This window comes from Crotalus tigris, unplaced genomic scaffold, assembly GCF_016545835.1.
Source record: "Crotalus tigris isolate CLP2741 ecotype Arizona unplaced genomic scaffold, ASM1654583v1 scf7180000024316.1084291, whole genome shotgun sequence".
Classification (NCBI taxonomy): Eukaryota; Metazoa; Chordata; class Lepidosauria; order Squamata; family Viperidae; genus Crotalus; species Crotalus tigris.
In genome coordinates, this window is record NW_024100488.1 from 1,049,122 (window position 1) to 1,064,733 (window position 15,612).

The 15,612-nt window shown below is 54.4% G+C and overlaps 2 protein-coding genes across 4 annotated transcripts in view; both read right to left on the minus strand.

Moving 5' to 3' along the window:
- The window catches only part of PLEKHG2 (pleckstrin homology and RhoGEF domain containing G2), a 53,451-nt gene extending 52,150 nt beyond the window's left edge, over positions 1 to 1,301 (minus strand). For 2 of the 3 annotated variants that reach the window (XM_039325097.1, XM_039325092.1), the window contains exon 1: positions 1,042 to 1,301. The gene's annotated coding sequence lies outside the window, so the exon portion shown is untranslated. Of the gene's footprint in view, positions 1 to 767; positions 1,014 to 1,041 lie in introns of those variants that run through there. The other variant, XM_039325095.1, reaches the window with a different exon arrangement.
- Positions 1,302 to 10,254: 8,953 nt separating this feature from the next.
- ZFP36 (ZFP36 ring finger protein) lies at positions 10,255 to 14,911 on the minus strand. Its single transcript, XM_039325132.1, has 2 exons — positions 14,770 to 14,911; positions 10,255 to 12,061 (listed from the first exon to the last, which is right to left on the minus strand). The coding sequence occupies exons 1-2, from the start codon at positions 14,803 to 14,805 to the stop codon at positions 11,033 to 11,035; spliced, it is 1,065 nt and encodes a 354-aa protein (XP_039181066.1). The 5' UTR covers positions 14,806 to 14,911; the 3' UTR covers positions 10,255 to 11,032.
- Positions 14,912 to 15,612: the final 701 nt, after the last annotated feature.

Sequence of the window (15,612 nt, forward strand, 5' to 3'; positions counted from 1 at the left end):
GGCAAAAAGGGACCCATTCACACGGCTCCTTGGCTGCTCCGGAAGCTCGCTGTTCCCAAACGTGGGAGAGCCAAACTGCCCCGCAGCTCTTTAGGGCCCTTGGGAGCCGGGCGGCACATAAATCCCATGAACGAATATTATTGTGGGCAATGAGCCCCTCGCACCGCCGGCTGGAGAGGCCACTCGGGCTGGGTGGCTTTGGAAGGCCGGGCCGGGTCGTCTGAACGGGAGGCGCCTCGTGCAGGCAGCGTTCGGATGGAGAAACGGAGGTGGCTCGCTCGTCCTCACAGAGCCGGGACCTTTGGGCTCGCCGTTTGGGGTCAGGAGACGCAGGGCCCCCCGCCCCGGATGAGGGGCTCCCCCGCCGCCCCAGCACGGCAGCGCAGCCTCGGCAGAAACGTTGCGGGACGCGGTCGGCTCGGGACACGTGTGAAGAGCCCAAAAGGCCGCGAGCTAACCCAAGGGGGGGGGGGCTCCTCCCTGACACGCAGGCGCCCCTCCTTGCCTCCCCCTCCCCAATTCGCCCTGCTGGCTTGGTCCCCCGTGGGCGAGGCCCGCGGCTCTGGGAAGGCGGGAAACCAACCCAGTCAATGGGACGCTGCCCCTCCCCTAAATGCAAGCCCCCAGACCCTTCTTTGGAGGCAGGGGTCCCCAGGGGGAAAGCCTTCTGTTGACGCCCAGGGAGGAAATATGGAACCAAAGACCCCCCCCCAAACCAGTCTGCCCCCCCCCCCCAATGTTGATGGGATGAGGAGGGAGAGGCAGACCATTGAAAGCAGCCGCATCTGCATCTCTGGCCGCTGCTCCCCTCGGCTCTTTGGTCATTCGTGGCACCCTCGCCCGCTTTCCCTGCCCGTAATCCCCGGACTCCCGGGGACTTTCCGAAGGCGTCGCGTTTCCGAGTTTTCCCTGCTGCACAAAGACGCGTCTTGTTGGCCAGCAGGACGCGGTTTGTGTTCCCACAGCCACTTCATTGGGTGGCTAAGTTTAGCTTCACGCCCTGGATCTTGGTCAGACGTTGCTAATTCGAAAGAAACTCACTGAGATTACAAAATTGGACATTTGGTTCGCTTTGGGAGGGAAGCGGTCAAACTTCGGCTGGCCCGCCAAAAGGTCTCAGCTCGGAGATCCGGCGCTGCTCGTGCGAATGCTGGCTTACGAGATGAATGGCTTTCGTTTGGGGAGAGAGTGGCGCCGTCTAGTGCCGAAGTGTAGTCTCTGCAGCAGCCTTTCTGCAGCGCCATCTGGAGGTGAGAAGAGGCTGGCGGAGAGCCAGTTGCTGGCTTGGCCTTCTTCAGCTTGACTTCGGGGGGGGGGGGGGTGTTGCTTAAAAGTTGTTGTTTTATCCATACTGGGCCACATTAACCTGTAACTAACCCAGAATTCCCCAGCCAGCATGTGCGGACTTCAGATCACAGAAATCCCCGGCCAGAACACTGGCTGGGGAATTCTGGGAGCTGAAGTCCAAATATCTAAAAGTTTCCCACTTTGGCAAAAACCCTGCTTCAAAGCGTGGCATTTGCTGAGGCAGGAAACGGATGCGAATCCTGTATCATTGACCAACATGTTAGCAACTTGCCATAAGACCAGCCACGAGCAACAGAGGGTTCGTTTTTGACCTGACTCCTGATGACATCAGGGGTGCCGCTGTAAGTTCTCCCCCACAAAAGTCTGGGCAGATTTGTCTTCTTTCAATGTGTTTTTTTTCCCCTCTTCAGTTCTCCACTTTGGATCTCCTGATGGCCTCCCTTCCTAAGATTAAGCCAAGTCAATGCCTTTGCAACTTCAGTCACTAAGTGAATGGTTGTAAGACGAGGAGCACTTCTAGGCAAACCCAGCCTGTGGCAATTTATTTACTAAGCCGGGTCCTTGTGTGGGGCGGGGGGGGGAGAGGGAGTCAGGGTCTGAGAGGCTGGCCTGGGTGCCAGGTGGGAGTGGCATCCATGCGCTCTGTGCATGGCTGGCAAGCAGGCAGGGAGGGGCTCCCCGATCAGGCCTGTGTCTGCCCTGGGCGGTCCCTTTCTTTCCTTTTCGGTCTTTGTTTTTAATCTTCCCAGCTCAGAACAGTCTGTTCCACTGTTGTGGTTGTGCTCATCGGGAGGTGTTTCCGTGTGTGTGTGTGTGTGACGATGCGCTGTGACCATCTGCACCAGAGCAGTTTCCATTGATCGGTGTCAGGACAGGGAGGAAACCGAAAGCCGAGTCTTCCTCTGCCCGAACAAGGTGGCCGAAGGACAGAAAAAGCCGGCCCAGGCAAGGGGGGGGGGAACCGCAGGACCACAGGCGGGGGGGGGCAGCGGGGAGGGGAAGCTCTGCGCAGTCAGCAGGAAGCTCTTGTTAACACACTTGTCCTGTTAAAAACAAACGCCTGTCTCCAAGGAGACGTTGCTCTTATAATAATAATAGAATAGAACTGGAAGGGACCTTGGAGGTCTTCTAGTCCAGCCCCATGCTTAAGCAGGAGAACCTATGCCATCTCAAACAAGTGACTGTCTAGTTGGTTGAGGAGGGGCACGGAATAGGCAGTCCTCAACTTTCAACAGTTCATTTAGTGACCGAAGTCACAATGGCATTGAAAAAAAATGACTTATGACCGCTTTTCACACTTACGACGGTGGCAGCATCCCCGTGGTCAGGAGGTCAACGTTCAGATGCTTAGCCAGCATTCCTGAGGGTCGCGGAGTTCAAGGCCAGGTGGCCCCCACTCGGGAGCTTCCCAGCCAGCCTCCTACAAAGAAAATCTCTGGGGAAATCCAGATTCTCTTAACAACCGCACCATTCACTTAACGACTGCGGCAATTTGCCTAAATTGGGCACAACTCACTTAACAATGGCCTTGCTTAACAATGGAAATTCTGGTCCCCTGTTGTGGTCATAAAATGAGGACTACTTGCTTGGGTTGCCAACTATCCTAGAAGAAAGAGCCAGGCTGCTTTCTTGGGGGGTCCATAGGAGAAGCTTCACAACCCACAAGTCACCCCATTGACGCCCCAAGTTCAGATGAGAAATTCAGAAGATGTCCAGACATTGAGAGCTTCTGCACCGGAGACAAATTCGTTGTGTGTCTCATCACACTTGGCCAAATGAAGAATCTTCTCTCTTCTCTTCTCTTCTCTTCTCTTCTCTTCTCTTCTCTTCTCTTCTCTTCTCTTCTCTTCTCTTCTCTCTCCTCTCCTTCTCTCCTCTCCTCTCGCTGTAAATCAACCTGAGAAGCTTTTTGCTGTACCAAGAGCCTGCAGTCACCCTTCCCTTTATGCCCCCCCCCATCTCCCCTTAGCAGAAATCCAGCTGAAAAAAACCCCCCACCAATCCAGGAAGCACCAGGCTAAATATATCACCCCCGTTGCACAAAGCTGAGGCTGGGGAAGTTTTCGAGAAGGCTGGCGGCTGAATTTCAAAGATTGCTCAAGCGGCCTTAGCAAAATTGGAGCCGTGGGTCTCTTGCCAAAGACCAGCTCTGCCCTCCCAGATCTCTGTGGTGTTTTCTAATGCCTGCAAAAGCCATTTCCCCGGTGGAGGATGGCAACGCTAGCCGCTGGAGGAGTGACCTGCGCCTCGGCTTCCCGCAGTGACCTCAGTGGGAGACTCTCAGTAGCCTTAACCAAGTCAGGTCAAAATCTAGCCTGGTTTGTTGGCTTTCCTGCGGCTTGGTGGGTGGTCCCAGCCCTGTCGGGGTCATGAATGATCCGAAGTATTGGTCAAAGCTAAAGAAGAGAGAGAGAGAGAGAAAGAGAAACAGAGATGCAAAAAGATTTTTTAAAAAAGAAAGCAAAACAAAAGTATATACAAAGAATTCTTTTTTCTTCTTCTTCCTCTTTCTTCTTCCTCTTCTTTTTCTTCTTCTTTCTTCTCCTTCCTCTTCCCTCCTCCTCCTGGCAGCACCCTGCCCCTGCCCCCCCCCCAGGCCCAGTCTGCAAGAGTCCGGCTGCTGCCACGCAGGACGCCAGTCCTGGGACGTGTCTCTCGTCAAGCAGCAACTGCAGCAGCATTCCAGCTGTTTGCTTTGGAGAGCCTGGCTCCCCCTCCCTTCTTGACCCACTTCGACATTCCTCAAAGGGCCGGAAGGCAGCGGTGCTGACTTGGCCGGCTGGTCTACCTCCCTCCCTGTGCCCCCCTCCTCCTGCTCCAGGGCTGGCGGCCAGCCAGCCTTGGCACAGCCTGCAAGCCTGGTGGGACGTGGTGCTAATCCTCGTGCCCTCCTCCTCCTCCCGCTTTGCAGCCAGCAGGCTGGATTTCCGGGTCAGCCTCAAGGCCGGATCGCCTTAAGGCTGGAATGTGGCACCTTGGCTGGGCTGGAAACCGAAGACTCCTGGGAATAACAAGCACCTAGGTCAGGGGTCTTCCAGCTTGGCAACTTTAAGACTTGTGGACTTCAACTCCCAGAATTCCTCAGCCAGCCCTCAGGGCTGGCTGAGGAATTCTGAGAGTTGAAGTCCACAAGTCTTAAAGTTGCCTAGGGCAAAGGTGGGATTCCAGGGGACCAGGCAGACCCCAGAGGACAGTCATGGGGCGGAGTCTGCTATCTACAGGTAGTCCTCAACTTACATTCATTTAGCAACTACTCAAAGTTACAGGGGCGCTGAAAAAAGTGACTTCTGATCAGTCCTCCCAGTTACAACGGTTGCAGCATCCCCGGGGTCACGTGATCAAAATTTGGGCACCCAGCATCCAGCACCTATTTACGGCAGCTGAAGCCCCCCTCCCTTCCCGGGGCCGTGTGGTCGCCATTTCCACCTTCCCAGTCAGCTTCTGACAAGCAAAACCAACAGGGGATTTTCTTAGCGCCCGTGTGCTTCGCTGAACAAATGCAGTGACTCGCTTAGCAACTTGTGCAAAAAAACCCCTGTAAAGTCGGGCACAACTCACCCAGCACCTGGCTCAGGAATAGAAATTCGAGTTGTGGTTGTTAAGTCCGAGTCCACCTGGGTGAGGCCCTGAGGTTCCTGCAGCAAATGGGGGGGGGGACGGACCAATAGCTCTGCTGTGTCCCCCACCCTTTCCGTTTGGGCAGCTCACATATTTTCCAACCGGTGATGCAACTGGCTTGCTTTGTGGTTGCAACACACACACATACACACATCCGCTATGTGCAAAAACAGGTTCCACTTCAGGGCTGAGAGCGAAACGTGCCATAGGGACCTCGCTAGATGTGTTGATCGAAGGTTTTGCTTGTCGGAAGGTCGCAAAAGGGGATCACCTGACCCCGGGATGCCACGACCGTCATAGATGCGAGTTAGGTTGGCAAGCGTCTGAATTTTGATCACATGACCGCGGGGAGGCTGCAACGGTCATGAGTGTGAAAAACGGTCATAAGTCGCTTTTTCCAGTGTTGCTGTAACTTTGAATGGTCACTAAAGGAACAGTTGTAAGTCAAGGACTACTTGTATGGGTTCTGCTCGAGCAGGAGGCTGGACTAGAAGACCTCTAAGGTCCCTTCCAACCTTATTATTCTGTGTTGTGAGTCCAGGATACAAAGGTACCAAATGGACAGGGCCACCATCTGAAGAAGGTGCTCCCCAGGCAGGCGATCCAAGCATGGGTTAATTTTTCTGCAAGGCTGCCAAATCAGGTCAGGCCACTGCAGATTCCATTTCCCATGTCATGCAAAGCCATGATTGTCTCCACCACGAAACGCCCAGAATACCACAATGTGACGGATTAACTCAATGCATTAAACCACAAATAACAGCCTGCAAGCCACAATAGCTGGTTGGCCTGTCACATCAAGTCAAGAGCCGACCAACCCCATTGTGGCTGTGTGCGATGTGTGAGCTCAGCCACACATGCGCGCGCACACACACACACACACACACCCGTGTGCCCAAGACCATCTCCTTTGAAAGGACGTTGCAGAGATGGGGCCGAGGGGAGGGTTCTGAAGGTGCAGGATGCCTTCAGAGGGGACTCCAGAACAGACTCTAGAACAGGGGTGTCCAACCTTGGCAACTTTAAGACTTGTGGACTTAACAGAATCACAGAGTTGGAAGGAACCTTAGAGGTCTTCTAGTCCAACCCCCTGCCCAGGCAGGAGACCCTCGACCAATTCAGACAAATGGCTGTCCAGTCTCTTCTTCAAAGCCTGCAGGGATAAAGCACTTATAAATTCTGGTGGCAAGCTGTTCCAGTGGTTGATTGTTTTTCCTGTCAGGAAGTTTCTCCTTAGTTCCAGGTTGCTTCTCTCCTTGATGAGTTTCCATCCGTTGCTTCTTGTCCTGCTCTCAGGGGCTTTGGAGAATAGCTTTACTCCAGCTCCCAAGGCTGCTTCTGATCTCCCCCCAAAAAAGAACACCTGAAGGGCTGGATTTGGGAGTCCTACCTGAGACAGGTGAGGCCTGGGATGCCTTACTGACTCTCTCCATTAATATCCTTCCATCCATTTGCAGGTGAACGCCCAGCCCAGCCAGTGCCAACTCTTCCCTTCTCTTCCTGGTCTGGCCCATCCCTGATGTCACCTTGATCTTCTTCAAGGAGGAAATTGAGGCAACCCAGCTCTTCTCATTTCCCATCATCCCTCCTACACGGTGTCTGTCTTCAGCATGCTGGGAAATTAGCTCAGAGCAGGGTGGAGGAGGCGGCGTTGGCCAACGTGACGTTCCAAGCTCAGCTTGATTTGTATAAATTGTGAAATTCCATCTTGAAATCTCAGCTGTGTCTGCAGCTACCATCATGTTGAAATGCAAGTGCGGTCTGCTTGCTTTGGGGCTTCTCCTTTGCTGCAAACCAAACTAATTGTGGGATCAACCTATTTTCCAAAGCACCAAAAGCAACCGATGGAAACTCATCAAGGAGAGAAGCAACCTGGAACTAAGGAGAAATTTCCTGACAGGGAGAACAATTAAATCAGTGGAACGGCTTCCCTCCAGAACTTGTGGGTGCTCCATCGCTGGAGATTTTAAAGAAGAGATTGGACAGTCATTTGACTGAAATAGTACAGGTCTCCTGCTTGAGCAGGGGGTTGGACTAGAAGACCTCCAGGGTCCCTTCCAGCACTATCATTCAGCTAATTAATTAGTGGAACTGCTTGCTTCCAGAGGTTCTGGGACCTGAAAACCACAAATCTTAAAGTTGCCAAGTTTGGACACCCCTTCCCTACGCCGTTCCACACAAATAGCTTTCCCATCTCTTCTCAAAGACCTTCAGTGATGGAGCACCCACAATTCCTGGAAACAAGCCGTTCCCCTGGTTAATTGTTCTCACTGTCAGGAATTTCTGCTTAATTCTAGGTTGGCTTTCCATAACTTCCTTCTGCTGGAGGAACAGAGGCCGTTGGTCAGCCTGGGGACAAATGACTGTCTAGTCTTTTCTTGAAAACCTCCAACGATGGAGCGCATAAAAGAAAACCAAAGGTAGACAAACATCCATAATGCTCAAAAACAGCTTCGGGCCTTGTCTGGACGGGTTTTGCCTGCTGGGTACTGCAGGACTTGAAAAGCGAAAAAGGAACACCCTGGAACTCAGCTCTTTCCAGGGTGTGCTCCTGATTTGTTTACTTGGCAAGCCACAAGGCGCTCTGCCCAGGAGGTGCCACCTTGGAGGCCCACCCAGCAGCGAGTCGTAGCAGCCAGGAAAGCAGCCCAACAGGTTCTCCCAGTCCAGGCACCCTAATATGGGTGTTCCTCCTTAGGCGCCCGTCAGCTGGCACTACACTGGGTGCAGGAATGTGCTGGCGCCACACCCTGCTTGCCTTGAGAGCTGCTGACGCAGGAGGCACCGGGCGCCAAACCCAACTGCTTATTACTGCAGCTCGCAGCTCAGCAGCTGTTTTATTTTTACTGGGGGATGTTGTGACGTGTCTGTTCTATGCAAGCCGAGAGTCTTGGCAGCCAAAGTGATGTAGAAAGATCTGGTCCTTTTTTTCAATTCCTGGTTCACCCAAGACTGGAGTTCCCCAGCCCGCCATATTTCTCCATTCCCTTTTAGGGCGCGTCCCTTGCTTTATTCCCTTCCTCCACTCTTTTTCCCTTGAGGCATCCGATGTGCTCAGGATTTAAATCCCACCTGAATGTGACACGTGCTCTCCTTGACTGAAGTTCCTTTCTGAAGTATTAGTATTGCTTTAGGAAAGGAAGGCCACACCTGGAATATATTGCATCCAGGTTTGGTCACCACGTTACAAAAAAGATGTTGAGACTTTGGAAAAAGTGCAGAGAAGAGCAACTAAGATGGTGAAAGGCCTGGGGACAAAAACATATGAAGAATGACTGCAGGACTTCAGTTTGGCTAGTGACTAGTCACCAGTCTAAAGAAAATAAGAAATAGGGGAGACATGATAGCAGTATTCCAGTATTTGAGGGGCTGCCCCAAAGAAGAGGGGGTCACGTTATTCACCAAAGCACCAGAGGGCAGGACAAGAAACAATGGTTGGAAACTAATCAAGGAGATAAGCAACCTGGAATTAAGGAGAAATTTCCTGTGACAACAATTAACCAGTGGAACTGTTTGCCACTAGAAATTGTGGGTGCTCCATCACTGGAAGCTTTTAAGAAGAGACTGGAAAGCCATTTGCCTGAAATGGTGCAGGGTCTCCTGCTTAAGCAGGGGGCTGGACACTAGAAGACCTCCAAGGTCCCTTCCAGCTCTATTCTTTTTGATTGAAGTAGGAAATTATTTTTTAAGATTTTCTAAACAAGCATAGACACGAGCAGACAAGATTTTCTGATCCTCGGATTTATTATTAACTGAGTATTGGTTGCACCATTATTTTTTGGAGATTCAGAAAAGAAGTAGCAAAGTCTCTTTTTCCAGCAGAGAAAAAAAAGCTAGCATTTGGAACCATTTTAAAATCGTAGCAGAATCTCATTTGCTTTGTAATTCACACACAAAAATATATAGATATTATATATATATATTATTCTGGAATATTACAAAAAAAGATAAATACAATATAAAATTTATGAATAAATAGACTCTATAAATAGTTTGGTTTTGGTTATTGCCTTATTACAAAGTAAACATTTGAGGATTTTTAAAAACAACAACACCCACCACAAAATGACACGCAAGTGTGACCAGCATCGACATAAGCTTAGAAACAAAAGGCTTCCTTCCTCCCCAACCGGTCTCCATCAGTGCAAAAATGTCTAATTTAACTGAGGTTAAAGCAACAGGACACCGTTTTCCGTGCTGCTTGAATACTGGACTTTGTGGACACTAAAAAAAAAATAAACTTCCTGCCAGTGTCATTCCATTTGGCATCTGGTTGGCCAGCTCCAAATCCTCCTCTACGTGGGGACGGAGGAGCAGAATTCCCAAAGACTGAATTTCATGGAACTGGAGAGTGGGCTAAGAATTTCCTTGGGTGACAAAGTCTGGAATTCGTCAATTTGGAATATTGGACGTCCATTTTAGTGCAGATCTCAGTTTCCTGTGGAACAGGGATGAACAATTGCGGCCTGACATTGTTTTTGATCAATCCAAGATTCAGTTTAATATGAATTTCACCCCATTGGAACATGGAGGCAGGTTGGAGACGCATGTCGATCAGATTCAAATTTTCCAATAGGGAAGAATTTTACAGCCGGCAGAGGAATTTGGGAAGGGGTGGAAACCACCTGTTCTTGCAGCAAGGGGATGCACACTTCTTGGGGTTCAGAGCACCCCAAGGGGAAAACATGACTGCCCTGCCTTTATTTCAAAAGCTCCAGAGGGCACAATAAAGGGGGATTAAAAAAACAAAACTCAGCACCTCTCCTTAATTCCCAACCTATTCTTGCTGGAGGATTAGATAAGGAGAGAATATTCACAGTATAAAGCATGTTTTGTTTTAAAGAAAAACAAAATACATTAACAGCCACCAGGACTTTGTCTTAAGTCTTTTTCCCCCAGCTTGATCTGGTTTCCGTGGTGTGAGATTTTTTATTTCCTCCTTACCACTGGAGGAAAAATTTAAAAAAAAAAATAAAGCTGCTACATACAAGTACACTTCCTTTTCTCCCCGGGGCAGTTAACCTTTGGCATAATGCTCAGGTGTTAGAACAGCATTTCTCAATCTCCCCTCACTTGGTTGGACTTCAACTACCAGAATTCCACAGCCAGCTTTGGAATTCTAGGAGTTGAAGTCCAAGCATCTTCAAGTGACTAAGCTTGGAGACGCTGTTATTTATTTATTTATTTATTTATTTATTTATGAGACTTATATACCACTTTAAGTGCAAGCACTCTCTAAGCGGTGTACACCAGTAAGCAATGTATATATATTTACATTGCCCCCAACAATCTGGGTCCTCATTTTACCTACCCCGGAAGGATGGAAGGCTGAGTCAACCTTGAGCCGGTGAGATTTGAACCGCTGACCTGCTGAACACAGTCAGCTAAAGTGGCCTGCAGTACTGCACCCTAACTGCTGCGCCACCTCGGCTCTTTAGAATAAAGAGCAAAGAAAAATCCTCTGTTTGAACTTCTCTAGGTTTTTCCAGGTTGGGGGGGGGAGGAGGAGGAGGCAATTCCTAAAAAGGGAACAATCTCCTGACAGTTGAATTTCTTAAAGGGAGGGGGGAAAGGCAACTGCCCCAAGGGGGTGAGGCAGTTCACCCTCTCAGCTCAGCCCAGCCAGCTGTTTTGTGCAAAACCAGAGAGAAAATTAAATTGACCCCCCCCCCCAGCTTGGTTTCCTGGCTCCCTGAAAGGGGATTTTTGAGACAGTTAAAAGACCCGACTGTCTGATGCAGGCTGCCATAAGGCACTCCTGGGGAGGGGGGGAGGGGAGGTAAGGACCTGGCCCACCTCTGCGCAACTGCTCAATCTGGTGTCCAAGTGCAGATTCTGCTTAAGGCACTATCTGTGAGAGGGAAACTGCAATCATCTGGAACCCCGTTGCCCAGGCCCAGTGAGGGCGGGAAGGCCGGCAGGTGGGAGGCAGGAAAAGCACTGCACCCTCCCACCCCCGCAAAAGAACAGGCAACAGGAGGACTTCAAGAGCAGGCAAAGCCCTGAAAAGCAGCTGGCATCAGTTCAGGCGGGGAGGAAATCCCGTCCAGAGGGCAGCCCCTTCCGTGGCCATCGATGGCCAGCTTGGAACAGTCCCGTCCGGCCCTCAGTCCGAGACCGAAAGCCGGTTGAAGATGGGCAGGCGGTGAGGGGTCCCTGCCGGCCCGCCGATGGGGTGCTGGTCGAAGACAGGCGAGTCGGAGCCGCTGAGGCTGCTGGAGCTGCTGTAGCAGTCGGGGTCCGAGAGCGAGTTGGAGGAGGGGGTCCTGGGCAGGACCGAGGGGGGCGTCCCGGGGGCCGCCGAGAAGTCCCGGGCGCCCTGCAGCGAGCTGCCCAGGCCGGCCGACTTCCGGCAGCGGCAGGAGCAACAGCTGCCGCCGCCACTGCCAAAGAGGGTCCCGGCCAGCGAGTCCCCGAAGGGCGAGAGCAGAGCGAGGGGGTCCCCGGCCAGGTGCTCGAAGGCGGGTGACAGGAGCTCGGCGCAGGCGGGCGGGGGCGAGGCCGAGGGTGCCCGGGCGAAGGAGGCCGGGTCGGGCAGGCCGGGCAGCGGGGAGGCGCGGCGGGTGCTGGGCACCCCGGAAAAGCTGACGCTCTGGCGCAGGAGCTGCGGGCCAGCCCCGCCACTGCCGCAGAGCTGCGCCTCGTCGGGCAGGTGGATGAAGTGGCAGCGGGCGCCGTAGGGACATTCGCCGTGCAGGTAGAACTTGTGGCACAGCTCCGTCTTGTACTTGGGGTGGCGGCTGACGGAGCGCAGCTCGGCCGCACCGTGGGCGAACTGGCACTTGGCGCCGTACTTGCAGCGGCCGCTCTCGCTGAAGGTGCGGCACAGCTCCGTCTTGTAGCGGGACGACGGGGCGGGCGGGGCGCCGGCGGGCTGCTTGAGCGGGGGGAAGCCCGGTGGGGGCGGCAGCGGCGGCAGTGGCAGTGCCCTGCCCTCGATCAGGCTGACCGAGCGATCCGGGCGCAAGGGGGGCCGCGGTTGCTCCCCCTGGGGGCTCCAGGGGCTGCGCAGGGGCCACAGCGCCGAGTCCCCGCTGCCGGGCAGCGCCGGGTCGGAGGAGTGGGCTGAGTGGCCGCAGGAGAAGGCGGAGGCGGGCGCGTCCGGCTCTTCGCTCAGCGAGAGGTTGAACAGGTTCTGCAGTGGGAGGAAGAGGAGGAGAGGTTAGAGACCCCGCAAAAGGACCCCGCTTCGGCCAGCCTTGAATTTATTTATTTATTTATTTATTTATTTATGAGACTTATATACCGCTTTAAGTGCAAGCACTCTCTAAGTGGTGTACACCAGTAAGCAATGTATATATATATATATATTTTACATTGCCCCCAACAATCTGGGTCCTCATTTTGCCTACCCCGGAAGGATGGAAGGCTGAGTCAACCTTGAGCCGGTGAGATTTGAACCGCTGACCTGCTGAACACAGTCAGCTAAAGTGGCCTGCAGTACTGCACTCTGACTGCTGCGCCACCTTGGCGCAAAAGTCCGGCCCGATCCCATCCACAGACTTGTGATCTCTCGGGGAAAACTGGCAAAGAACACACGTCACTCTTGGGCCCCGTTGGCAGCGCAGAATCTCAACCGCTGCTGGAGAAAAGCCGCCTGCTTGGGGGCGCAGCGCCCTAACACCCCCCCCCTAAGCCTGAAGACCCTGAAGCTCACCCAAGCAGGAGGCCACCGGCCTCCGTCCTAAGCCAGGGGCCCCTCTCGTGGGACTGCCAGGCTTGGGACTTCCACAAATTCTTGTCCGGTGAGCCCCCCCGGAAAGCCCTGCCAGAAGGCAGCGGTGGACTGACAGGGAAGCGCAGAAGGGAGCCAGTGTCGGTCGGTGACAAGCGTTGTGTGTGAGTGTGACGTCAGCGGCCTTAATATAGTCCAGGTGAGCTGGGCTGGGGTTATTTTTAAAGAGACTTGTGGCCTGGCCAGCACAGAGCTGCGGAGGGGAACAGCTGCTGGGCGGTGACTCTAAGCCAGAGAGGACGGGCGTGGAGGGGGGGGGACATGGGGGCATAAAAACCTCTCCCTCAGACAGGCACCGTGTCAGGGATAGGACAGCAGATGGCTGCAAACCCTGCTACGCATCAGTGGGCCTCGCACGGGTAACATTCACAAGACCCCAGGCGGCCCCCAAGAAACATTCTGTGCCCCTCCACTTTATGCAACCTAAAAAAAAATCTTTTTCCACCGCGATCAATTCGCTTTTCAACTGAAGGCCAAACTCTTATCCCCCTCTCGAATCAAAGACACTCGTCGTTCAAAAATCCTGTTTGACAACAAAACCGACTTGCTAGGTGCTTTCCCACCTTACACAAACGTGCACAGGGTGGAAAATATGTATAACACACACACACACACCAGGGCCCTCGGAGTGACTGTCAAAACCGACACCAACTTCCTGGAGAAATCTTAAGCCTGGCTGAAAGACCTCTAAAGCTGAAAGTTGCCTGGATTTATTCTTAAACTGGTTTAGAAAAGCTGCGTTGGCCCAACGCCACTGTTGGTGGGGTGCGGTTCGAGGGAGAACCAGCCCCACAAAAACAAGGCAAAAACACCCAGGTTTGATAGCTGAGGTGAAACACTGCAAGGAGGAGGAGGGAAGACTCACAACAGCTCGCAAAAGCTACCATCACAGGAAGCCCCACATTGACCCACCGCCAGTTCTGCCTGCTTTAACCGACCCCCCTTTCATGGACAACCCCCCCAAGTTCTCGCCCCATATTGGATCAACAGTGGGACCCCCGCTGTTTTTTTCCAGCAGGAGATCGAAAGAGGATCTCTTATACAATCTGCTGGAATACCAGATCACCAGCATCCCTGGATCCCGAAAGGGTTTCAGCAGAAAAAGCCTTTCTGCTCCCCCCGCCCGAAGCTCGGAAAGATGCGAGACTGGGGAGGGGTCCTTGCTCCCCCCGCCCACGACACACACACACACACACACACACACAGCATACGAAACTGGGGGAGAAAGTCCTTCGGGAGCTGCGTTTTTTCGGCCCACCGACTGAAAAGGGGGGCTTGGCGCTCGGAAGAGGCTGCGAAGTCGGTCCGCGTTCCCCTCCTCCCCCCGCCCGCCCGCCCGCGCAGGCTGCGCCCGATCTGCCCGCGAAGCCCCGAGCCGGGGCGAGGAGAAGCCGCAGCGGCAGCGACGTAATTCTTGACCTAGAAAAAAAGCCGACCGGGGCCAGCGCTGCGCTTCCTGTTTTTCTCCTCCCCGACGGGGGAGGAGAGGAGGAAGCGCCTCGGCCTTGGCCAAAGGGGCTTCGGGGTGGGGGGATTCAAGCTCTTCCTCCCCTCCCCCGGCGATCCGCACGCTGTCAAAGGCCGGCAATTTCCCACCCACCGAAGACAGAGGTCGGGGACCGCCGCTCCTTCCCAGCCCTGTTCCCCACCGATCGGGTGTCAGGACCCCCTCCCCGCCCCACAATACGGAGGACTACAAAGCCCGCGATGCTCAGCCAGCGGGGCTTCGACGGGGCCGGTTTGGCCCTTCTTGGGGCTTCGGCGGCCCCTTCGGAAAGAAGCGCCGGTCTTTGGAGAACGCCCCGAAGGGGGGGGGGAAATCTTCAACGGAGGTTTAGGGCGGGGTCGCCGGGAGTCCGCGAGAGGCGCGCCGGCCTGCGAGGGCTGCCCGGGGGCTCGGGAGGGACTCCCCCTTCCTCGGCCGACGGAGCTCCGCGTCGAGATCCCAAGCCGCGCCCATCCCCTGCCCAGGATCCGCGCAAGCGGCGGCGGGCAGGAAGCGAGCTGGCCCCGGCTGCCCGAAAGCGCAGCCAGAAGCGGCGGAGCGGCCGGGCTCTTCTCCGGCGGCCGCGGGGCGACGGAGCCCGGGAAGGCGGCTGGCCTCTCACCTGGTAGAGGTTCCGGACGTCCAGAATGGAGCTCATGGTGGCGCCTGGTCGTGCTCCGCTCGCCGAAAGCAGCCCCGGACGACTGAGGCGCGGCGGCCGGGGCCCCCAGATATTACCCTGGCCACGCCCCTTCCCGGCTCCGCCCTTCTTCTGCTCCTCCCCCTCCTCCTCTCTGGCGAGGGGCGGGCGTGGGGTGGCCTCGTCCTCCCCGCTGCCTCGCCCTGGCGCTGCGTTGTGGCGGTCGCTCTCCGGGACGCTTTGGCTTGCTACCTTGCCCGACCAGGGGCTGAGGGCAGAGGGCTGCCTGGGACTGTATGAGGATTCCTGTCCTGGGCAGAGGGTGGGCTAGATGTCCTCAAGATTAATATAGGTTGCTAGGAAGTGGGGAGGGTTGCTGCCCGACCCAGGCTTGTGCCTGCCCCGGATGCATCCTGAGGGCCAGGGTGAGGCCGGCCTGCAGGGCAGCCTCGGACTCTTTGGGGGCTGCTGAAGGTGACCCTGGGGACGAGGCTGCCGAGGTCTGTCGGTTCAGCCTCTCACCAAGCAGCTTGTGTTAGTCCTCGACGTACAACCACAAATGAGCCCAAGGTATGCTAAGCAAGGCAGTTTTTAAGTCAGTTATGCCCCATTTTACGACCTGTGTTGCTACCGTTGTTAAGTGAATCGCTGCAGTTCAGTTAGCCACACGGTTGTTGAGTGAATCTGGCTTCCCCTACTGACTTTGCTTGTCAGAAGATCCCAAAAGGGGATCACGTGACCCCCTTGGGACACTGCGACCGTCATAAATACGAATCAGTTACCAAGCGTCTGAATTTTGGTCACATGACCAGGGGACACTGCAAT